Genomic DNA, 26,420 nt, shown 5'->3' on the forward strand with positions numbered 1-26,420 from the left:
ACTTTTAGCTTTTTTTGGCTGCGTTGGGTCTTTGTTGCTGCGCGTGGGCTTTCTCTAGTTGCAGCAAGCGGGGGCTACTCTTCGTTGCGGTACGTGGGCTTCTCATTGTGGTGGCTTCTCTTGTTGTGGAGCACAGGCTCTAGGCATGTGGGCTTCAGTAGTTGTGGCTTAGGGCTCTAGAGCGCGGGCTTAGTAGTTGTGGCGCATGGGCTTAGTTGCTTCACAGCATGTGGGATCTGACCAGGCCTTGAACCCTTGTCCCCTGCATTGGCAGGCAGATTCTTAACCACTGCGCCACCAGGGAAGTCCTTATTTTTAGTTTTTTAGGCAACCACCATACTGTCTTCCATAGTGGCTGTATCAACTTACATTCCCACCAACAGCGCAAGAGGGTTCCCTTTTCTCCACACCCTCTCCAGCTTTTGTTGTTTGCAGATTTTCTGATGATGCCCATTCTAACTGGTGTGAGGTGATACCTCATTGTAGTTTTGATTTGCATTTCTCTAATAATTAGTGATGTTGAGCAGTTTTTCATGTGCTGCTTGGCCATCTGTATGTCTTCTTCGGAGAAATGCCTATTTAGGTCTTCTGCCCATTTTTGGATTGAGTTGTTTGTTTTTTTAATATTGAGTTGCTTGAGCTGTTTATATATTTTGGAGATTAATCCTTTGTCCATTGATTCATTTGCAAATATTTTCTCCCATTCTGAGGGTTGTCTTTTCATCTTATTTGTAGTTTCCTTTGCTTTACAAAAGCTTTTAAGTTTCTTTAGGTCCCATTTGTTTTTAGTTCCATTACTCTAGGAGGTGGACCAAAAAAGATCTTGCTGTGATTTATGTCAAAGAGTGTTCTTCCTACGTTTTCCTCTAAGAGTTTTATAGTGTCCGGTCTTACATTTAGGTCTCTAATCCATTTTGAGTTTATTTTTGTATATGGTGTGAGGAAATGTTCTAATTTCATTGTTTTACATGTGGCTGTCCAGTTTTCCCATCACCATTTGTTGAAGAGACTGTCTTTTCTCCATTGTATATCCTTGCCTCCTTTGTCGATCCTTGCCTCCTTTGTCGTAGATTAATTGACCATAGGTGCATGCATTTTTTTCTGTTCCATTGATCTACATGTGTGTTTTTGTGCCAGTACCATGTGGTTGTTGTTGTTGTTTTTAAATATTTATTTCTTTATTTATCTTTGGCTGCATTGGGTCTTTGTTGCTGTGCTCAGGCTTTCTCTAGTTGCGGCGAGGGGGTCTACAGGCCACAAATGCTGGCGAGGATGTGGAGGAAAGGGAACATTTGTAAACTGTTGGTGGGAATGTAAATCGGTGCAGCCACTATGGAAAATAGTATGGAGTTTCCTCAAAAAACTAGAAATAGAACTACCTTATTACCCAGCAATTCCACTCCTGAGTATATATATGAAAAAAATGAAAACACTAATTCAAAAAGATATAACCACCTCAATGTTCATAGCAGCATTATTTACAATAGTCAAGATATGGAAACAACCTAAGTGATGCCCATTAATACAGGAGGAGGGAATGAAAGTACACTGTGGCATGCACTGACTAACCAAAACATTCGTAGGCAAAAGAGAGAAAGCTTGCCCTGAGGGAAAGATGTGTGAAGAAAGAAAAAATTCAGAAGCACTAGGCTTTATGATGGATGCCACTGATTTGGGGGCAGAAGCAAGTAGAGATGAGAAAATTGGGCAGCAATCATGATAGAAACATGTCGGACAAAGAGGTGAACTTTTTGTCTGTGAGACAAGGGGGATTCAGAGATGTGTGACACTCTTACCCACAGATGAAGTACTTGGAGAAGCAGACTAAAAAGAAAAGGGAAAAACTGACCCTAACTCTGAGCTGGACCTAGAACTCACTGCTGACTAAAGAACTGTGGTGAATAATAAGATTTAGTTTTTCCAAGAGGAATTTTGTTTATGTGGGAGAAAAAATATAAATCAGTAAAATCATTCCATAAGCTTGTATGTTGTATAAAATATCTCTGGGGATCTCCGGTAATGGAGATATCTAAATGTTTCTCTTGGATTATTTAGCAGTGAGCTGCCAGGAGGTAAGGGGCTGAATGGAATGAGCTTGGAATGGGTTCTGTGATTAAGAACCCTCATAGAGAAGCTGAGGCAGAAGCTCAGTCAATTGAGCACAGTGTACCTGTGACCCTGGCAAGTGAGGAGCTAGGTTCCCAATCCCTAGCCCAACTTCACAGTACCAAGGAAATACTTCCAGCCAGGTTTCATATTGGGGGGCAGGGGGGGATGGGGAAGGGTAACCTGGCAGAAGTCACAGGTAAAGCCTGCTTTTTCTGATTCCAGGAAGCAGGTCCATATGTGTACAAGAACATAGCCGACAGCTATATGCCTGTGTGAATTACATCTGGGCTGTATGCACAGAGCTGAATGATGACTCATGTGAGGCCTGGAGCCTTTGGTAGTCAAGATTTGCTCTTGCTTTGCTAAACTGAGTGGTAACTGTGATTGCACACAATTTTGGTGAGGTGTGTTTTGGGGACTAGGGAGAGAACGCTGCTTTGCAAACCCTAAGACAACATCAACCCTTCTCCAAAGACTGTTAAGTAAATCCCCATGCCAATTTCTATGTACTGGGTTAGTACCTGTTTTTTGAGCTTCTCAGTGAGATCAGAGGGGAAAATTCCAATGAGAAATCAAAAGACTCTTGGGTAAAAGCATCCTTGGGCAGCTAGGGTGAAACTCTTCATGTCCTCATGCTGGTGCCTTGCCCCTATTCCTAGCTGGTTTATCAAGTCTTACGCTGCTGCTTCAGGCCTCAAAACCCAGCCTCCCATGGTTAAGAGAAGATTAAGGAGCTGCCCTGGGGATTAAGGTCTTGGGCACCAGGCTCAGACACAAACAGAATCCTAGGTTCACAGTGGAGACTTTCCTAGCACCCAGGATGCTCTCAAAAGACTGGACTAGGGAGGTTGATCAATTCTAGAAGGTATTGGTCGTTGAGAACAGGCACCATAAAACAAGAGCATCTTGCTCATTTTTTTTTCCCCCCAAAAGTTCAAGAATTATTTATTGAGTATCTACTATTGGCTGGAAATATTTTCAGCTCTGGAAGACATCAATGAGAATAAAAGAGATCTGTGCCTCAGAGAGCTTACATTCTAATAGGAAGGGGTGAGCCCCATGACATTCTTCACAATGTTTCTGTCTCTGCCTGTCCTGCTACAGAGGTAGAGTGGGAAAAAACATTTGAGACTTGTCATATACTCATTTTGATCTACCTTGCAGAGCAGGCATATGATGGCGAAGGGCTACTGTGGGTTTGAGATTATCCACAATTGTCTAGCATCCTTTTTTTTTTACTGCTTGCTGTTCTCATTGACTGAATAGTATTGTTATCACCAAGACTATAACACAAGTTTCACTTTGACTGAGCTTAGGGTTTGAGGCATAATATGGCCAACCTTTTACAAGCCTATAGGCCAACTATCACTCCCAGACTTTTTCAGATCACCCTCCTTGCACTTGCAAAGCTGAACCAAGAAATCAGCTCCACAGGGGGCCTTCCTTTCCACACCCACAAGACTCACCCTTGTAATGTTAATAGTTGCCAGAGTCCACCCTGAGAGTCTGCTGCTCACTCCAGAGTGAAGACACAGAACTTAAGGAGAAGAGTTTGGTTAATTTCTAAACTTTCTTGAATAATTATTTATTAATCACTCACTCCGTGCCAAATGCTCTCCAGGTACTAGGGGTGTAAGGGTGAGCTTAAATGGGTAAAGGGTCTGTTGTCATAGAGCTGATAATGCTATTGAAGGTGGAGAGAAGCAGAAAAAAATTAACAATGTCCGTCAATGTCTTCTACACATAGCACTTTTCAAATTTTAATGTGCATTCCCTAAAGGGAAGTTTCTCAGCAAATGGGAATGAGAAGGCATTAACCAATATAAAAATGAAAAGAGGGCTTCCCTGGTGGCGCAGTGGAAGCCAGGTTTCAAACAGGCCCCAAATGGGTAGCATATGATGCCAGTGTGTCTAAAATCATTCAGCAGAGGTGCTGGTATGCACATACTTGAAACTTAGCAAGCTCTTTCCGTAAGATTCTTACAGCAGAAGGTGACTATGTCTTTTTTGCTTAAATCTTCCTCCTCCCCGCAGAGAATGGAAGGAGCAAGCAGATGAAACAGAGACAGAGAACCCCAAATGGCCATAACCCACCTCAGTGGCAGAGACTCAAGTCCTCAAAATTTCCTTGTGTTGAGCAGAAATTCACTTCCTATGGATCAGGTCTGTACTTTGAAGCCCACAGAGAAAGAACTTTCTCTTCCCAATGACAACCCTTAGGCTTCTGTTCTAACGGAGGAAGCTCCCTATTTCCTTGATATACATATGTTCATTCTAGTATGCCAGTTTCCAGGCCCCCATCATCATCGTCATTTTGTTCTGATTTACTCAAGTTTGCCAATGTACTTTCTTTTCACAGTATGATTTTTTAAATGAGGTATAATTGACATATAACATTATATTAGTTTCAGATGATAAAATAATGATTTGATATTTGTATATATTGTGAAATGATCACCACAATAAGTCTAGCTAACATCTGTCACCACACATAGTTACAAAAACATTTTTTTTCTTGTGATGAGAACTTTTAAGATCTACCCTCTTGGCAACTATCAAACATAATTTGCTAATATACTTTTTAAAATATGGCACTACGAGTTGAAATATTTTTTCTTGGGAAAGAGTATTTATGCTGCACACATAATGTCTGACAAGGTAGAAGGAGAGAGAGATGGAGGTAATTTTAAAGAAGTGAGCTCAAGGACCAGAAAGATGGCATTGAAGATGGCACTGATGGTATTCGGTATTGAAAAACTGGGAATAATTGCTCAAGTGTAAGATGATTTGGAGTTGGTTATGCTTCCCGGTGGGAAACAGGAAATACAGATCTAGAGGAAGAATAAGAGATTAGGATTGAAGGTATAGATTAAAAGGTCTTTAGCCTAGACATGGCAAGAGTAGCTAGTCCATTGAGAAAGGCGGAGAACTCCCATTTGGGCATGAAGGCGGAGATGAAGGCGGAGACTCCCATTTGTCTAGGATGACCAGGCTGTGCCAGATGTTCTCCTAGCATTAGCATTACCTAGCTTTACAGTTTTGTAAGGTGGGAATTACCGCCTTCATGAGGAGAGTAAAAGGTGAAGTAACTTGCCCAAGGCCACCCAATTACTAAGTGAAAGGCCTGGGAATCCAACTCAGGTGACTTCTCAGGGAGTGTGATGAGTGCCTCAGGAACTTTTCCCCAAACTAGTGGTGTCAAGGATCAGTCACCGAGCACTAGGGCATGAAGGTTTCCCAGGTGGTCTGTAGACTGAGTGCAGATTTAGTGCTTATGAAATAACAAAGTCCACAGTTTATTGGGAGGCTGGGTAGCACAGAACTTAATGGTTAGGAACACAGGCTTTAGAGAGATCTGGCTTCAATCAGGCTCTGCCCCTTGCTTGATGTATGTTCATGGGAAAATGTCTCCAACCTTAGTTTCTTCACCTATGAAATGGTATTAGTAATACCAATTTTATAGCATTGTTATAAGGACTAAATGAGATCATGTTTGTAATGGATGTATTCACATATCCATGTAAGTAAAATGTGTATAAGGAGTATTTATAGTGGAATCTAAAAAATAAAACACATGAATATAACAAAACAGAAACAGACTCACAGATATAGACAATAAACTAGTGGTTACCAGATGGGAGAGGGGCAAAATGGGGTAGGGGATTTAGAGGTACAAACTACTAGGTATAAAATAAATAAGATACAAGGGGGTTTCCCTGGTGGCGCAGTGGTTGAGAGTCCGCCTGCCGATAAGGGGGACATGGGTTCGTGCCCCGGTCCGGGAAAATCCCATGTGCCATGGAGCGGCTGGGCTCGTGAGCCATGGCCGCTGAGCCTGCGCGTCTGGAGCCTGTGGTCCGCAACGGGAGAAGCCACGACAGTGAGAGGCCCGCGTAACGCAAAAAAAAAAAAAAAAAGATACAAGGATGTATTGTACAACAGAGGGAATATAGCCAATATTGTATAATGACTTTAAATGGAGTATAATCTATAAAAATATCGAATCACTATGTCGCACACCTGAAACTAATATAATATTGTAAATCAACTGTACTTTAATAAAAAAGAGTATGAGAAGTGCTAAAATAGCAAGCATTTGACAAAACGTAGCTATGTCTTTTCTTTTTTTTGGTCTTCTCTTGTACTTTATTATATGTCTTTTCATGATTTTTTATATTTTATTGAGGTAACACTGGTTTATAACATTACATATTTCATGTATACAACACTGCATTTCTACTTCTGTATTCAGTACAGCATGCTCACCACCAAAAATTCAGTTTGCTTCCATCACCATACAGTTGATCCCCTTTATTCATTTTGCCTTCCCCCTGGCCTCTTCCTCTCTGGTAACCACTACTCTGTTCTCTATATTCTGTGTGTATTTTTGTTTGGTTTGGTTTGTTCATTTATTTTTATTTTTTAAATATTCCATTTATGAATGAAATCACATGATATTTGTCTTTCTCTATGTGACTTATTTCACTTAGCATAATGCTCTCAAGGTCCCTCCATGTTGCCACAAATGGCAAGATTTCACCTTTCTTATGCCTGGGTAATATTCCATTTTATATACATCTATATATCACATATTCTTTATCCATTCATCCATTGATGGGTACTTAGGTTGTTTCCATATCTTGGTTATTGTAAATAATGCTGCAGTGAACATAAGGGTGCATATATCTTTTCGAATTAGTGTTTTCTTATTCTTTGGATAAATACCCAGAAGTGCGATAGCTAGATCATATGGTAGTTCTAGTCTTCAGTTTTTGAGGAGCTTCCATTCTGTACTCCACAGTAGCTGTGCCAATTTATATCCCTACCAACAGTATATGTCACCAATGTCCTTGGGATATTGATAGGGATTACAATGAATCTGTAGATTGCTTTAGGTAATATAGACATTTTAACAATGTTAATTCTTTCAATCTATGAACACGAAATATTTTTCCATTTATATGTAAGTTGCCTTTTCTCCACATCCTCACCAACACTTGTTATTTCTTGCCTTTTTGATAATAACCATTCTGACAGGTGTGAGGAGATATCTCATTGTGGTTCTGATTTGCATTTGCCTAATGATTAGTGACGTTAAACATCTTTTCATGTTCGTGTTGGTTGTCTGTATGTGTTCTTTGGGAAAATGTCTATTCAGCCCCTCTGCCAGTGCATGTGAAACAGGGCGCACCTTTCTATTTGATTCTAACAATTCAACAGATTAGAAATTAGAGGCCTTTCTTTTCTTTTCCAGTAGGTGGCGCCATAGCACAAGTTTTTGGTTTCTCTTGTCTGAGCTGCCTCAGGTAAGAGACAGAACTTTTCACCCTCCACTGCCTCCATCAGAGGTGTGGGCCCATGTGGTCCTTATCCCTGCTTTTGCCTCCAGGGTTGTTGGTGCCTTTGCTGCTGCCAGTGACCACCTGAAGCACCAGGATGGTGGGTACTTCCTCTGCAACTCATCTTACAAGTTGCAGGCTCTGTGGCTCTCAGCGGAGGGGCAGGGTGGAGAGGGGAGCCAAGGTCATTAAGGCACCTCTGCTGTGTCTGGTGTTAGGTTCCTGGGCTCTGCCACTGCCACTGTGGTGTAGGGTGCTGGAGTCATGGGTGCTTCCACAGCTGGAGGGACAGGGTCCGAGGCCCCACTATCACTGCTGCCCAGTTACCTGTGGCCATGAGTGCCACTGTAGCCAAGAGGCTGGAGTGGTGTGCACTGCCTCTCCTGCTGGGCTTTGGGCTCAACTGGGGCTTTGGGCTCAACTGCCACAGCCAGAGGGCCAGAACTGTAGGCACTGCCTCTGCTGTTCCCCCAGTTCTACCTCCTCTATGTGTTCCAGTCCACCCACCCTTAGTTGTACAGATGTGTGGAATTCTCTGGCATCCTGATATGTTGAACAGAGGTACCGTGTTGAGTTGTGGATGTTTTACTGGTTGTAGATTGAAGGGGAAATACAAAGATGGTATCTTCTTCTACCATGTTGCTCTCCCAAAGGGTAGCTATTTCTTCCTGGGCAAATTTTCATCTGTCCCTGGCACTTAATATCAAGCCTCTTTCTAAATTGGAGAATGGGCGTGGTGGATTGTAATGTGTCACCTTGGCTAGGTTAAGCTACTTTTCCCAAAATTCCCTTCCCTGTATATTTCCAGTTAGGATTGTTCACAGAGACATTCTTGCTGGACATTGAGGGCAGAAGTAAAGCAATAGCCATTTTGCAGTTCACACACATTGTTACTTATTTGCTGGCTCACCTTGCTGATGTGAGGCATCAGCCAGGCCTGTACTGCGCTATCTTCCTTTGGATCCTCCTACAGAATCTCTGGCTTTTGGACCAGGTGTGTGTGTTTAGTTCTGTGATGAAGGGTCCCAGCTTCTCCAGGACATCTGTACCATCAAGGTCAGAGGCAACAAGGACTGACATGGTTTTATTGTGGGCTCCATCCTGTGTTTGCTCTCTTCCACTTTACATCCAGGCTCTCTTTCCAACTGCCTGTCTATTGACTATATGTATCTCCTAGTTAGGGTTGATAGATTTAGTAAATAAAAATACAAGTTGCTCAGTGAAATGTGAATTTCAGATAAACAACAAATAATTTCTTAGTATATCATTATTTGAAATTAAAATCTGTGTGTCCTGTTTTTGGTTTTTCTTTGCTAATTCTGGCAACCCTAAGGGTGGGAGAGAAAGTGACTAGAGAAAGATAAGATTGCTGTGCAGAACCCACTTGAGTGTACACACATTCAACTGAGTACTTTACCCTAGCAGGGCTCAACTGCCCAGGTATAAGTTAAGGCCAAGGCTGATAACTGAGTTCATCCAAAGTTGGAATTTCACCAAGTGGATCTTGGTAAGAAGCACAAGACAGTTTAGGGCAGTAGTTTGCAAATTTGAGTTTCCAAGAGCATCACTTAGAGGACTTGTTAGAACACAGATTGCAGGGCCCTACCCCTAGAGTTTTGATTTTTTTAAAAAATTAATTTACTAATTTATTTATTTTTGGCTGCGCTGGGTCTTTTTTGCTGCTCATGGGCTTTCTCTAGTTGCACTGAGCAGGGGCTACTCTTCGTGGTGGTGAGCGGGCTTCTCATTGTGGTGGCTTCTTTTGTTTCAGAGTATGGGCTCTAGGCATGTAGCCTTCAGCAGTTGTGGCTCGTGGGCTCTAGAGTGCAGGCTCAGTAGTTGCGGCACACAGGCTTAGTTGCACTGCGGCATGTGGGATCTTCCCGGACCAGGGCTCAAACCCGTGTCCCCTACATTGGTAGGCGGATTCTTAACCACTGTGCCACCAGGGAAGCCCCACCCCTAGAGTTTTTGATTCAGGAGATCTAGAATGGGGCCCAAGAATCTGCATTTCTATGGGAATTCCCTGGTGGTCCAGTGGTTAGGATTCCAGGCTTTCACTGCCAGGGGGCCAGGTTTGATCCCTAGTCAGGGAACTATGATCCCCAAGCTGTGAGGCGTGGCCAGAAAAAAAAAAAAAGAATTGCATTTCTCATGAATGCAGCTGGTCCAGGGGACCATACTTTGAGATCCACTGCAGTAGACTGAAATGGGAGAACATGAGATCTAATGTAGATAAGGGGGGAGAGTAAGGATGGAGGAGGCTGAGGGGGCACAGAGGGTATAAGAAAGAAAGTTTGTATTCCTTGTCTTCACAGTGAGCAGAAGACTGTGATGGCTCCCTCCAAACGGTTAGCTGTTCTACTTCCTTCTAGCTTTTCTTTCCTCTAATTTTGGATTATGTACTGTTCCTGTCTTTCCTCTAATGCTGGCATCTGCCTCCTTTTAACCAGGGAATTTTTGAAAACTCTGGTGTCCAGTCTGATCTATGGGAAGCTGGGCATGAAAACAAATGCACTGATGGAGGCAACACTGCCACAGAGGTGCAGAAGTGAAGGGGAAAAGCCTGTGACTGGTAAAAACTGTTCCAGGGAAAGCATCCAAATTAACTAGTTTTTCTTCCCTCTGAGAAGGTTAGGAATTGGGAAAATCCAAAGAAGGAAAGCTGGGTGAAATGAGGAAAGTAGCTAAGATTTTGTTTCCAGGTGAAGCTCTTCAGGAGCCAAAATATTCCCCACAGGAATCTTCACTACCAAGTCCTTTCTAAATCCTTAGCTATGTCATGGAATAACACATTTTAACCAACTCTTCAAGGAACGTGGCCTTTAATGAAAAGGATCTAGATTTTAGTACGTATATAAATATATGTAACATGCTGGACTTACAATTTCCAAAATTTACAAATAGCTCATACAACGCAACAACAACAAAATAACCCAATCAAAAAATGGACAGAAGACCCAACTAGACATTTCTCCAAAGAAGATGTACAGATGGCCAACAGGCACATGAAAAGATGCTCAATACTGCTAATTATTAGAGAAATGCAAATCAAAACTACACTGAGACATTCACAGAAAGATAGACAAAATGAAAAGGCAGAAGACTTTGTACCAGATGAAGGAACAAGATAAAACCCCAGAAAAACAACTAAATGAAGTGGAGATAGGCAACCTTCAACAAAAAGAATTCAGAATAATGATAGTGAAGATGATCCAGGACCTCGGAAAAAGAATGGAAGCAAACATCGAGAAAATGCAAGAAATGTTTAACAAAGGTCTAGAAGAATTAAAGAACAAACAGAGATAACAATACAATAACTAAAATGAAAAATACACTAGAAGGAATCAATAGCAGAATAACTGAGGCAGAAGAATGGATAAGTGACCTGGAAGACAGAATGGTGGAATTCACTGCTGTGGAACAGGATAAAGAAAAAAGAATGAAAAGAAATGAAGACAGCCTAAGGGACCTCTGGGACAACATTAAACTCAACAACATTCACATTATAGGGGTCCCAGAAGGAGGAGAGAGAGAGAAAGGACTCGAGAAAATATTTGAAGAGATTATAGTCAAAAACTTCCCTAACATGGGTAAGGAAATAGCCACCCAAGTCCAGGAAGTGCAGAGAGTCCCAGGCAGGATAAACCGAAGGAGAAACATGCTGAGACACAAAGTAATCAAATTGACAAAAATTAAAGACAAAGAAAAATTACTGAAAGCAGCCAGGGAAAAATGACAAGTAACATACAAGAGAACTCCCATAAGGTTATGGGAGGTTCTTCTCAGCAGAAACTCTACAAGTCAGAAGGGAGTGGCACCATATATTTAAAGTGATGAAAGGGAAGAACATACAACCAAGATTACGCTACCCAGCAAGGATCTCATTTGGATTCGACAGAAATCAAAAGCTTTACAGACAAGCAAAAGCTAAGAGAATTCAGCACCACCAAACCAGCTCTACAACAAATGCTAAAGGAACTTCTCTAAGTGGGAAACACAAGAGAAGAAAAGGTCCTACCAAAAACAAACCTATAACAATGAAGAAAATGGTAATAGGAACATAAATATCGATAATTGCCTTACACATGAATGGATTAAATGCTCCAACCAAAAGACACAGGCTTGCTGAATGCATACAGAAACAAGACCCATATGCTGTCTACAAGAGACCCACTTCAGACTAAGGGACACGTACAGACTGAAAGCGAGGGGATGGAAAAAGATATTCCATGTAAATGGAAATCAAAAGAAAGCTTGAGTAGCAATACTCGTATCAGATAAAATAGACTTTAAAATAAAGAATGTTACAAGAGACAAGGAAGGACACTACATAATGATCAAGGGATCAATCCAAGAAGAAGATATAACAATTATAAATATATATGCACCCAACATAGGAGCACCTCAATACATAAGGCAACTGCTAACAGCTATAAAAGAGGAAATCAACAGTAACACAATCATAGTGGGGGACATTAACACTTCACTTACACCAATGGACAGATCATCCACACAGAAAATTAATAAGGAAACAGAAGCTTTAAATGACACAATAGACCAGAGAGATTTAACTGATATTTATAGGACATTCCATCCAAAAACAGCAGATTACACTTTCTTCTCAAGTGCACACAGAACATTCTCCAGGATAGATCACACCTTGGGTCACAAATCAAGCCTTGGTGAATTTAAGAAAACTGAAATCATATCAAGCATCTTTTCCGACAACAACACTATGAGATTAGAAATCAATTACAGGGAAAAAACCATAAAAAACACAAACACATGGAGGCTAAACAATACGTTACTAAATAACCAAGAGATCACTGAATAAATCAAAGAGGAAATCAAAAAATACCTAGAGACAAATTACAATGAAAACACAATGATCCAAAATGTATGGAATGCAGCAAAAGCAGTTCTAAGAAGGAAGTTTATAGCAATACAAGCCTACCTCAAGAAACAAGAAAAATCTCAAATAAATAATCTAACCTTACACGTAAAGGAACTAGAGAAAGAAGAACAAACAAAACCCAAAGTTAGCAGAAGGAAAGAAATCATAAACATCAGAGCAGAAATAAATGAAATAGAAACAAAGAAAACAATAGCAAAGATCAATAAAACAAAAAGGTAGTTCTTTGAGAAGATAAAATTGATAAACCTCTAGCCAGACTCATCAAGAAAAAGAGGGAGAGGACTCGAATCAATAAAATTAGAAATGAAAAAGGAGAAGTTACAGTGGACACCGCAGAAATACAAAGCATCATAACAGACTACTACAAGCAACTCTATGCCAATAAAATGCACAATCTGGAAGAAATGGACAAATTCTTAGAAAGGTATAACCTTCCAAGACTGAACCAGGAAGAAACAGATAATATGAACAGACCAATCACAAGTAATGAAACTGAGACTGTGATTAAAAATCTTCCAACAAACAAAAGTCCAGGACCAAATGGCTTCACAGGTGAATTCTATCAAACATTTAGAGAAGAGCTAATACCCATCCTTCTCAAACTCTTCCAAAAAATTGCTGAGGAAGGAACGCTCCCAAACTCATTCTATGAGGCCATCATCACCCTGATACTGAAACCAGACAAAGATACTACAAAAAAGAAAATTACAGACCAATATCACTGATGAATATAGATGCAAAGATCCTCAACAAAATACTAGCAAATAGAATCCAACAACACATTAAAAGGATCATACACCATGACCAGGTGGGATTTATCCCAGGGATGCAAGGATTCTTCAATATATGCAAATCAATCAATGTGATACGCCATTTTAACAAACTAAAGAATAAAAACCATATGATCATCTCAATAGACGCAGAAAAAGCTTTCGACAAAATTCAACACCCGTTTATGATAAAAAACTCTCCAGAAAATGGGCGTAGAGGGAAGCTACCTCAACATAATAAAGGCCATATACGACAAACCCACAGCAAACATCATTCTCAATGGTGAAAAACTGAAAGTATTTCCTCTAAGAGCAGGAACAAGACAAGGATGTCCACTCTCATCCTAGCCACGGCAATCAGAGAAGAAAAAGAAATAAGAGGAATACAAATTGGAAAAGAAGAAGTAAAACTGTCACTGTTTGTAGGTGACATGCTACTATACATAGAGAATCCTAAAGATGCCAACAGAAAACTACTAGAGCTAATCAATGAATTTGGCAGAGTAGAAGGATACAAGATTAATGCACAGAAATCTCTTGCATTCCTATACACTAACAATGAAAGATCAGAAAGAGAAATTAAAGAAACAATCCCATTCACCACTGCAACAGAAAGAATAAAATACCTAGGAATAAACCTACCCAAGGAGACAAAAGACCTGTATTCAGAAAACTATAAGACACTGATGAAAGAAATTAAAGATGACACAAACAGATAGACAGATATACCATGTTCTTGGATTTGAAGAATCAATATTGTGAAAATGACTCTAGTATCCAAAGCAATCTACAGATTCAATGCAATCCCTATCAAATTACCTGTAGCATATTTTACAGAACTAGAACAAAAAATCATAAAATTTGTATGGAGACACAAAAGAGCCTGAATAGCCAAAGCAGTCTTGAGGGAATAAAACAGAGCTGGAGGAATCAGACTCCCTGACTTCAGACTATACTACAAAGCTACAGTAATCAAGACAATATGGTATTGGCACAAAAACAGAAATATAGATCAATGGAACAGGATAGAAAGCTCAGAGAGAAACCCATGCACCTATGGTCAACTAATCTACGACAAAGGAGGCAAGGATAATACAATGGAGAAAAGACAGTCTCTTCAATAAATGGTGATGGGAAAACCAGACAGCTACATGTAAAAGAATGAAATGAGAACACTCCCTAACACCATACACAAAAATAAACTCAAAATGGATTAGAGACCTAAATGTAAGACTGGACACTATAAAACTCTTAGAGGAAAACATAGGAAGAACACTCTTTGACATAAATCACAGCAAGATCTTTTTTGTTCCACCTCCTAGAGTAATGGAAATAAAAACAAAAATAAACAAATGGGACCTAATGAAACTTAAAAGCTTTTGCAAAGCAAAGGAAACTACAAATAAGATGAAAAGACAACCCTCAGAATGGGAGAACATATTTGCAAACGAATCAATGGACAAAGGATTAACCTCGAAAATATATAAACAGCTCATGCACCTCAATATTAAGAAAACAAACAACCCAATCCAAAAATGGGCAGAAGACCTAAATAGACATTTCTCCAAAGAAGACATACAAATGGCCAAGCAGCACATGAAAATCTGCTCAACATCACTAATCATTAGAGAAATGCAAATCAAAACTACAATGAGGTATCACCTCACACCAGTTAGAATGGGCATCATCAGAAAATCTGCAAACAACAAAAGCTGGAGAGGGTGTGGAGAAAAGGGAACCCTCTTGCACTGTTGATGGGAATGTAAATTGATACAGCCACTATGGAGGACAGTATGGAGGTTCCTTAAAAAACTAAAAATAGAATTACCATATGACCCAGCAATCCCACCACTGGGCATATACCCTGAGAAAACCATAATTCAAAAAGACACATGCACCCCAATGTTCACTGCAGCACTATTTACAATAGCCAGGTCATGGAAGCAACCTAAATGTCCATCGACAGACGAATGGATAAAGAAGATGTGGCACATATATACAATGGAATATTACTCAGACATAAAAAGGAACGAAATTGGGTCATTTGTAGAGATGTGGATGGATCTAGAGACTGTCATACAGAGTGAAGTAAGTCAGAAAGAGAAAGACAAATATCGTATATTAACGCATATACGTGGAACCTAGAAAAATGGTACAGATGAACCAGCTTGCAGAGCAGAAATAGAGACACAGATGTACAGAAAAAACGTATGGACACCAAGGGGGGAAGTGGCGGTGAGGGGGTGGTGGTGGGATGAATTGGGAAATTGGGATTGACATGTATACACTAATATGTATAAAATGGACAACTAATAAGAAACTGCTGTATAAAATATAAATAAAATTTAAAAATTTTTTTAAAAAGAATGTCTCTGTGTATAACTGAGTCACTTTGCTGTACAGCAGAGACTGGCACAATACTGTAAATCAACTACACTTCAATAAAAAAAGGTAATAATAAAATATGGAAACAGAATGCAGTGCTAAAACTAGCCTGAACTCTTACAAAATATAATCAGACAAAAAGGCTGAGCATGGGGCAGAGAATACTCTTCTATATTAAAAGAGGCTAAAAAGACTTAGCAACCAAACATGTGAACCTTGCCTCTGAACTGAAATAAAAATGCTGTAAAGACATTCTTGAGACCAGTAGGGATGACACGACTGAATGGCTGTTTATTTCCTTGGATGTGATGTGGTGCTCTAATGGTGTAGAGTGGGGTCTCTCAGCCTCAACACTTTGGGAGACAGATAATTCTCTCTTCTGGGACTTTAGCAGTATTTCTGGCCCCTGCCCACTAGGTGTTAGGAGCACTGCACCTGTTCAGGTGCAACAAGCTGAAAAGTCTGAGACGGTTTAGAATAAGGAATGAAGGGTTGCATCACATCATGAATTTACTAAAGAAACACCTTCAAATGGTTAAATGGTGAATTTTATGTTAGGTGTATTTTTTCTCAATAAAAAAAGTAATTTAAGAAAAAAGGAAACTACAATGAGATACCATTTCACACTGGCCATCATTCAGTAATGGCCATCATTAAAAAGTCTACAAATAACAAACGCTAGAGAGGGTTTGGAGAAAAGGGAATGCTCCTACACTGTTGGTGGGAATGTAAATTGGTGCAGCCACTATGGAAAACAATATGGAGGTTCCTCAGGAAACTAAAAATAGAGTTGCCACGTTACTCAGCAATCCCACTCCTGGGCATACACCCGGAGAAAACTATAATTTGAAAAGATACATGCACCCCAATGTTCATTGCAGCACTGTTTACAGTAGCCAAGACAAGGAAGCAACCTAAATGTCCATCGATGGAGGAATGGATAAACAAGGTGTGGTATATATATATACAATGAAATATTACTCAACCCTAAAAAAGAAAAAAATAATGCCACTTGCAGCAACATGGATGGGCCTAGAGATTATCATACTAAGTGAAGTAAGTCAGACAGAAAGACAAATATATCACTTATATGTGGAATCTAATAAAAAATGATACAAATGAACTTATTTACAAAACAGAAACAGACTCACAGCTCTCGAAATCAAACTTTTCGTTTGATTTCCAAAGGGGAAACATGGGGAGAAGTGATAAATTAGGAAATTGGGATTAACATATACACACTACTATATATAAAATAGATAACTAACAAGGACCTACTGTATGGCACAGGGAACTCTACTCAATATTCTGTAATAACCTATATGGGAAAAGAATCTGAAAAAGAATGGATGGATATATATGACTGATTCACTTTGCTGTACACCTGAAACTAACACAACATTGTAAATCAACTATAACCCAATAAAAATTTTAAAAAAATAAAGGATTAGAGAAAAAGTGATAGTAATTGAGGACAAGCTTATACATAACTGACATTCCTAAAGAGTAAAACTGAAAATAGTAAATTAAGGTAAAATTCGAAAAAATCATTTGAAATTTTTAGACTTGGATCTATGGAATAAAAAGGTACACACTGCCTGCCAGGAAAAATAGACCCAGAACAGTCGTGACCAAAACATATCTGTTTACAGAAGCTTAAACCTTTAATACATTCATCCCTCAGAGTCCGCAGGAGGATTGGTTCCAGGATCCCCTGCAGATACCACAATCTGTGGAGGCTCAAGTCCTTTATATAAAATGGCAGAATACAGTAGGCTGTCTGCATCTGCAGTTCCATATCTGCGATTCAACCAACTGGGGATAGAATTTATGCAAATATGGAGGGCCAGGGCCAACTGTGCTCTTCAGATCTCAGGCCCTATTCACCTCAGACAATGGTGACTTCCCTTTCAGGACTGGGAACTCAGCCACCAAACCTAACAAACGTGCTCCCGCTTCCGTCCATGTCCTACTCACAGTGGAAGGTGCAGTGCATTCCTCGTGCTCTGCTCCCACCTTCTAACCTCTCAGAGCCTGACTTGATTGGGCATCTGTCTTTTATCTTAAGCCTTTGTTCTCTCCACTCTTTCTTATCAGCATGCTATATGTATTATCCCATCAATTTCAAGTCTAAACTTTACCGTAAATAATCGCTTAATTGTCCTCCTCCTTCACTGACTCCAGGACAAAGACCGTATCTGTCTGTTTCTTGTGTTCCTATGGCCCAGCAGAGTGCCTGCCACAGTTGGTGCTAAATACACGTTGAATATAGTAAGTACGCAACAAATACTTCTTCAATGTTCAGTCACTAGATTCAGTATCTCCACTGTGCTAAGTGTCAGAAGGCACTCTCAAGTGCACTTACACCCTGGAGGCAAGTACAAAAGGCAGCCCCTCCCCATCCAGCATTACAAGGTCTGGTCATTCTGCATGCACACTCTTGCTCCCCTGGCCCTTTCTGTTTCCCTCGTCTTTGACTCATTTCTTAGTACCCGATTCTTAGGCCTTCATTCTCCCTTGTATTTAGACTTACCTTCACTATCTGTTTCTTCCTCTGGGCACTAATAAGTTCTGGATCTATGCCTTTGGCTTACTTTTAGCAGCTGAATGCCACACCCGGACCGGTGCCTGCCCTCCCTGGAGCTGAACTGCTGCGGTTCCTCAGCTCAATAGACTCCAGTCTGCTCATTTTCACCACCATGCTCCTGGGCCACAGTGCATGGCAGCCACACCAGGCATTGTCATTCCCAACCTGGAATTGAATGGTGGTATGAAAATTACAAAACAGCAGGAGCGAACTGTAGGGGGAGGGGAGTTTCTGCCAAATTAATAAATTAGTGAGAACTGCTGGCTCCCTCCCTCCAAATCAATCCTTGAGAAATGGAGGGGTAAGACTCCCTCACCACCACCCCCAGTTAATAATACCACCAAATAGATATGCATATATACTTCAGAAAACTGGGCTGTTTTGAAATGGTAATGGGGAGACAGGAGGAATGGTCAGAGCCTGGGGTGGAGGGCAGCTGTGAGAGGATAAGTTAGAAAAAAAAAAGGAGGAAAAAACCCCATCTATGGAGATCCAGCATGGGGCACACTGCTGGTGCCAGGGTTCTGGGGCAAAATCCCAGAGTGGCAAAGCCACAGACTCACCTCAATCAGGCTGAGGACTGATTTGCCTCAGATATTTCCCTTCTTCACTTTTCTCTTCATCACCATGAGGCTTATCCCTAAAGATTATTTAACACCTGTATAGCACTTACAGGCTCCCTCTTTACTCCTCTGTCAAACCTATTGTAAGAAATGCAGATTTTACACATTTTATTTACTTAGTAACAAGCATAAAGCTTTACAACTAACCAAATCATTTTATAACAGTGGCATAACCTGTTTCATCTGATCTCTGTTAAGATTCAAGGCTCTGGGGCTGGTCTGGCAAGCTGTGCTGAGGCGCGCGACATTTGCTCTATTCTCTGTAGCTACCTCACTTCCATTAAATTTTCAGACCCTCAACCAAATATATCAAAGTCTTCACTATGTAAACACTAATGAGCACTCATGTGTGTAAGCACATGTGAAATCTCTTTCAGTCAACCTGTAGCCTTCTTAAAATGTCATTAGGAGACCTAATGGGGTGGGGTGAGGGGGGAGCCAGGAGATGTTCAGATATTGTGATTTGAATATTTTCAAATGAGACAATGTCAGAAAGTTGAGTTACTGTTTCTGTTGAAATTGAAAAAATTGTTAGTGGCACTGAGTGTTAAAATGGCATCGAATCTAAGATATACTAATGTCTATAGGCAGAAAAAAACATTTCTATACATATAAAATGAGAATGGGGACTTCCCTGGTGGCACAGTGGTTAAGAATCCACCTGCCAATGCAGTGGACACGGGCTCGAGCCCTGGTCTGGGAAGATCACACATGCCACGGAGCAACTAAGCCCGTGCACCACAACTACTGAGCCTGCACTCTAGAACTCGCGAGCCACAACTATTGAGCCCGTGTGCCACAACTACTGAAGCCCAGGCGCCTATAGCCCATGCTCCGCAACAAGAGAAGTCACCACAATAAGAAGCCCACGTGCCACAACAAAGAGTAGCCCCCGCTCGCCGCAACTAGAGAAAGACCATGCACAGCAATGAAAACCCAACACAGCTTAAAATAAATAAATAAATAAATAAATAAATAAATAAATTTATTAAAAGAAAAAAAAAATGAGAATGGTATTGGTCATCTACCAGAACATCAGATGGTGTATTTGGACTTCTATCTCCAAACAAGTCCAGTTTATTTCAAACATTAAGGAACAAACTTCTGGCAGAACACTAACAAGCTGACTTAAATAAACTGCTCCATTTCAACGTATCTACCAGACAGTTGTTGACAAAAGACCCGTTTATGTATTGACGCCTATTAAATAAGATATATTCTATGAACATACCAAAAGGTAGTATAAACAGGTAATGTATGAGACATAGACACTTTGTCTTCAGTATACCGTACAAATAATATTGAATTTATTCAACTACTTGAAGTAATTTATTGTACATAGTTTTAGCTACTTACATGAAATATTTAAAATGTTAAAAAAATCTAAATATTATCATTAAAATTTCCCACAAAGATCTCAGCTCAGCAAGTAGGTCACAGAAGCTGTGCTCAGTCCATTTCACAGCTCTTGGCTCCAGGCCACAGGACAGGATGGCTCTGAGTGCACATGGTGAAGGCACGCCCCAGGTACGTTCTCTCAAACTACAGTCAGTTTATGAGGAAGAATCACGCTCCACACTCCACAGCCACAATTTACTTGCCGCTACCAAATGGAGTGTGGTACTTGAATGTGCAGAGCGGTCCTGCGGTGAGACTCCTGCCCCACAGCACAGAACAAATGGGACAGGAATAATCTTCAGCCAGAGACGGCTGCCCTGAATTGTTTTAGTTGGCTGTCTTTCCTGCTTAACTATTTGAGGAGGGTTATTCCCTGTAGCTTTACATAAGACCTGTCCCTATTCTTTAAGTAGGACAATTTTACTCCATGTAAAGTAAAAATTGAATTATGTTTCATAATAAACACCTCATCGTCCCCATATAGAGTGCATGGCTGTGTTTGTATTCCTCATCCAGGTTTAAAAAAATTGATGGTGTTAATTAAGTAAAGACAAGACGCAGATTAGTTTCCATTTTTATTAAAGCTGTGTTTTTTCTAAGTAATATATTACACTTAAAGTTAAATACCATAAATAAAGATTAGTTCTTAAATCTATTTTATTTATTAAAAATGTAAACAAAAAGAAAATAATTCACCACTCCCTCCCCAACCCTGACTAAATGTATCAAAAAAAAAAAAAAGGTCATCCTTTCAGGTAAGTTCTTTCTTCAGAACGAGTAGCACAGACTTTATTAAAATATGTTAGTCCTCTTGGGCTGCAGGGACATGGCACGGATGACTGGTGCCAACTGTGAAACAGGTCTGTGAGGCTGTGACTGAAGTCCACCTCCTCCTGCCAGGACTACTCAAATGCCCGCAGAAACGGGCTCTTCTCTCACCATTCAGTGTCCAACGACAAGGACAGCGCTAAGGCACTGAGCACAGGACACTGTGATGAACATGGTGTGTAAGCTGGCATACTCCAGGAAGTGGGTCAGAGCCAGCAGTGACCTAGCAATTCTGCATGAATTAGTCATGCAGAATATTAGAATATTCTGAATATTCATGAACATTAGTCACAGAATATTAGAGCTGGAAAGATTCTGAGAAAGCATCTAGTCATTTTACAGATGGTCTCAATCAGTGAGTCTTCTAATACTGAAGAGAATATTGATAAAATTTTATGGAATACTCTGGTATACTTATTTATGTATCTTCCTAAAACTATTTAAACTTCATTAATGTTTCACTTTCAAATATTGATAAACTCTAAACCAACATATTAGGCTGAAACTAATTTTAAGCACAATTTATAACATTTTTAGAATGCCTAGTTGATCTTAACAAAAATAAGTATCCTTAAGAAATAAGTAAGGGAAAAGGATGTTTTTCAGGAGAATACAGAGGGATCTACATTAAGACTACCTAACTGCTTTCCAGTTTCTTTAAAGCTATCAGCTCAAGTCTAGTGACAAGGCTTTTGCTTCCTTCCTGTAAATTCTGTTCTTGAAAACCTGAGAGACAAATTCACTTGTTAATTTTGACATTGGCGGGGGGAGGAGGAAGGGTGAGCTGTGACAAAGCGAGAGAGAGGCATGGACATATATACACTACCAAATGTAAGGTAGATAGCTAGTGGGAAGCAGCCACATAGCACAGGGAGATCAGCTCGGTGCTTTGTGACCACCTGGAGGGGTGGGATAGGGAGGGTGGGAGGGAGGGAGGCGCAAGAGGGAAGAGATATGGGAACATATGTATATGTATAACTGATTCACTTTTTTATAAAGCAGAAACTAACACACCTTGTAAAGCCAGAGAGATGTAAAAAAAAATAAAATTGATATATTATTTAAATTGAAAAAAAATACTATCAAAATGAAACTAAGTCTGAACTGAAAACTGAGGTAGTCAGTTTTTATAAGGACTTGACCCTTTTGAGTCAGAAAGGGACTTCAGTCTACTATCCTCAAATCAGCTATCCCCATTCCCCTTCCCTGCCCCACCTCACTCCCACCATGGCTGCAGTCTGCATGGTCTCTTTCTCAGTGAACTGGTTTTGTGAACATAAAGAGCATTACCTGCCACAGGATATTGAAATTTAGGTCATCTCAAGTTCTTCAGTTCAAAACTTAATTCTAGCCTGCTAATTCTGCATTGAAATTTCAGATTTTAAAAATCCTTCTTTTTAGAAATTTAGAATTTTATCAGTGGCCTTCTAAATCTTCACTGAGTATACTATGCAGAATCAGTGATAAGCAACCACTTTCAAGACTTGTTGAAGAGGAAGGAAGACACCAGCACTGTTAGTTACCCTCAAAAACTCAAGATTTCTTAACACCATACTTTACCAGGTTCTACGTTTGTGCAGAGAAAACACTGGGCTACCAGATTCCAAGCTTAACAAATATATATATAGAAAAAATGTCATCTATAATATTTTCTTCAGAAAGTCATTAGTGCAAATATAATTATATCAATAAAAAGTAAAGCAAAAATATATTTCAAGTATAAAAAGCACCATGCTCAGAAACAATACTACCTAAATGGCATTACTGCACAACAGTCAAAATATAATTGAACCTATCACTGTGAGTCTCAAATATATTATGAATCCATATTATTTTTGGTGAAATTCTTTGTACAACTTTGCAGGATGATTCATAATCACATTGGGTATATAAGTTTAGATTTTTATAACTTTCTTTAAAAATATACTCTACATTTTTCTCTGACTTTTCATGATTTAAAGTATGCAGAACGTAGGCAGAAACACCATTGGTATTAGATTTTCTTCAGCTGAGGCTGGCTATGCTAGAGACCCCCAGCTTTTCACAATGACAAATACCTCCAATTTAAAATTGTAGGCAAATAAGTATTTTAAATGTATGCATTTTTTTGAAAAAAGGTGACTTTCCTCTATGCTGGAGTTGCTGTTTGGCTCCAGTGCCAAACAATAAGTTGGAATTACTCCTTAGTAATTATGCTGTTTGTTCACTTAGCAGTTTCTTAAACTGAGTGCTCAATAACTGTATGCTGAATTAAAGGGCCAACCAGTGAATGAATGAATGCATGTCCAAGGGCTATGTTTCTAATGCCACAGGACTTCATTAGCTTTAGAGAGAAAAACTGGGCATCATTCATCATTAAAGATTTTCAAATTGGGTTTACTAAGTAGGGTTGGTCAGCTCTAGTACAAGAGCAGAATTGCCTCTGGGGACCAGAATCTATGGGTGACAGAAAGAGTGTCAAATACAAGAGGTAAAAGACATTACCTCCTTTTAAAGCAAAGGCAACCTTCTGACTTCTGTGGACTAAGCCATACCCTGTGTGGTAAAGTGGACCCTATTGGATAGGCCCTACAACCAAACCTACACTTTGCTATAAACAATTCAGACCATCTTGTTTTGACTTATATCTTTTCTTCTTACACATAAAATAATTTTCAGATAGTCAAATTCTTCTGTAACAACTCCTAAGCCCACTTGAAAATAACTGCATACCTGTCTATACCAGAATTTCTTTTTATCTTCATCGGTCAAAAAGGAAAGTTCTATTTTTGTTGGATTGCAGTTGTCATAACTATTATCTGAAAAACATACAATTAGGTTTTCTTTTATTTGCATGTCTTCAATGTTTTCACAGGGCAGAGTATTTTTCTCTCTCTGCTTCCCAGTTTTTCAAGTCATTATTAAACTAATGGAGAATACAACTGGAAGCTACTCTCTGAAGATCAATTAGTACAGATACAGCTACCAACACCTAATGGTTCAGCAGGAAACTGCCACACAGCTGGTTTGAAAAGGCTAGCATGGTTAAATCATAAGATTTAGCAAAACATAATTTTAAAAAAAAACAATGAGAACAATGAGTTAGGTGTACCATATACAGTCATTAAATTCAAAATAGGTATAATAGTGATGTAGAAATCCCAATTCAAGTTATTTTCTGTAAGTCAAAGGACAATTTATACTTTTGAGGACAGGGTCCACAACTTATAACCTTGCAATGATTAGCTGTTCTTTAAATTATTGCAGCAGTGATGAACTTTCCCATTGTTTTAGGTTAATGAAGATGCTGAGGTATGTAATAACTGAATTTTTCACCTATTATCCCATTTTCAAAGGAAAACTTCAAGAAGAGTATTTATCCTGAAAAATAAAGAGACTTGGTGATTTGGAATTCCTCCTCCTTCTCCAAACTTTGAGGCTGTTGGGTTGCTGACGAGGAGTGATTGCTGTGAAGCTCTGCTTCAAGATCTGATTATGGTCAACACTTCCAAGCCAAAGTCAGGAATGCCACTTCTGCCATCTGCATAGGCTGGCACTCGCCCAGATTTTGTGCTTTGTTCAGAGGAACATGACACAAAGGAATGTCTTCAGAATTCACTTTTCCATTCCTAATGCCATACGCACAGAAGAAATCCAGCCAGCAGAGGAAACAGATTGCCTAGCAGAAGCCAAAGGGTAACCACTGGGCTAGAGGAACAGGAACAGAGATCTAGGGTTGAAAACAAAAAATTGACTTTCCACAGACATTTTTGGAAAAAATTATACCAACTAAAATGTTGACAGATGAGTAGAGGTAATTATTAAAAGGTGAAGAAGGACTACCTTGAAGAGTAGAATCAAGAGTGACTTCCTGAAATCCATATATGCAAAGTCTTTTTTTATATTTATAGAAAAAGAACAAAATATTTATGTAGGAGAAAAGAAGATGTACCTACCATATCAAGGTTCAAAATCAGCACCCAAGAAAAGACAGGGTAGTATCCTGGCAAAGCTAAAGATGCTACACAGGAAAGTAAATGAAATTCTTGGCTATTCTGACATGGGATGCTGGACTCTCTTCTATTCTACCTTGTCCCTTCTAAGTAGGGTGACCCTATAATTTATCATCCCATATCAGGACATTTTGAGATAAGCGTTGAAATAAATTTCTAGTCTCAAGATGGAGCCTCTCCTGCCCATGGCGCCAAAACAGCAAATTAAAACTTAGATAACTTTCATGTTTGTGTAAATGCTCCACTTGACCAGAACCACAGAATATCCAATCAGCCAATCTCCAACCACCGAGCCAGGGTGGGCTCTATACTTATTTCTTTGTTCCTTGATCTTTCTAAATAAGGTTAGATACTTAACCCCGGCCCATCAACCTAAGCTGAGTACTTCTTCCTTGTTTCCTGCTTGTAGCCCTTTTCCCTTATTTTACAGTTCTCTGGACTCCTGAGAGTAGAGACTGCCTGTGTGAAATAAAATTTGCTTTGATCAACTAAATTGTTCTCTTTGATAATTTTAACACAAGGGAATTATTAGTAATCATACCAGGACAATAGGCACGTGGACTGTCCCAGGCAAAACAGGACATACGTTCCCCAATCTCTAAATATCTACCCATCTATCCATATCACCCCAGGCTTGATTTGGAAACAGCAGAAGATTCTATGAGTTTGGGGCAGTAGGAGTATATTTTAATTTATCTAAGAGTTGTTCTAACAGCTAAAACTATTTCCCCCAAACAATTCTCAGAATAGAGTACATTTTTTAGCAGTCAAGAGACCAGGTCAACCTGACTTTATTTCAGGATGAGTTGTCCTTTCTACTATTTTGACCAATAAAGAACCAAGCAAGCTTCAAGTCTGACTTGCTTAAAAGGTAAGAAAGAAAGGGCTGGTTTTTCAGCTATAGAATTAATAAAATGATAATGTTAAGGCACTGGAGCTTGTTCTTCTGAGAACTATACAGTGTGGAATAAGTATTTTAAAAAACTATTTCACTGTATGTAATACAAGTAAACCATGGAGAACTTATATTCTTCCCCAATGGAACCAGCTGGCAATCGTTAAATGTTAGAAAAATCAATCCTTCTCAAAGTATGGTACCTGAGTCAACAACATCAGCATCACCTGGGAACTTCTCAGGCTCCAACCCAGATCTTCTGAATCAGAAACTCTGGGGGTGAGTCGTAGCAATCTGTGTTTTAACATGATTCTGATGCATGCTAAAGTTTGAGAACTTCTGAGCTCGAGCTGCAATGTCCAATATGGCAGCCATTAGCTATAAGTGCTATTTAAATTGAAATTAACCAAAATGAGATGAAATATTTAGCTCCTCCATCACAGTAGCCACATTTCACATGTTTAATAGTCACATGTGGCTAATGACTATTGTTTGGGACAGCACAGATTATAGAACATTTCCATCACCCCAGAAAGGTCTACTGGATAAGTTCTGGCTAATGACTATTGTATGGGA

General features: G+C 39.6%; 1 protein-coding gene across 2 annotated transcripts in view; it reads right to left on the reverse strand.

Annotated features, from left to right (window-relative positions):
* Window positions 1-1,350: 1,350 nt before the first annotated feature.
* The window catches only part of LMLN (leishmanolysin like peptidase), a 105,352-nt gene continuing 80,282 nt past the window's right edge, over window positions 1,351-26,420 (reverse strand). For both annotated transcript variants that reach the window (XM_022567845.3, XM_089910622.1), the window contains one exon: window positions 1,351-24,666. In XM_022567845.3, coding sequence (XP_022423553.1) covers window positions 24,566-24,666 — 101 coding nt within the window. In that variant the 3' untranslated portion in view covers window positions 1,351-24,565. The remainder of the gene's footprint in view (window positions 24,667-26,420) is intronic.

Source organism: Delphinapterus leucas, chromosome 4, assembly GCF_059928025.1.
Source record: "Delphinapterus leucas isolate spDelLeu-1000000601 "Yukka" chromosome 4, BTC_Dleu_Yukka2, whole genome shotgun sequence".
Taxonomy (NCBI): domain Eukaryota; kingdom Metazoa; phylum Chordata; class Mammalia; order Artiodactyla; family Monodontidae; genus Delphinapterus; species Delphinapterus leucas.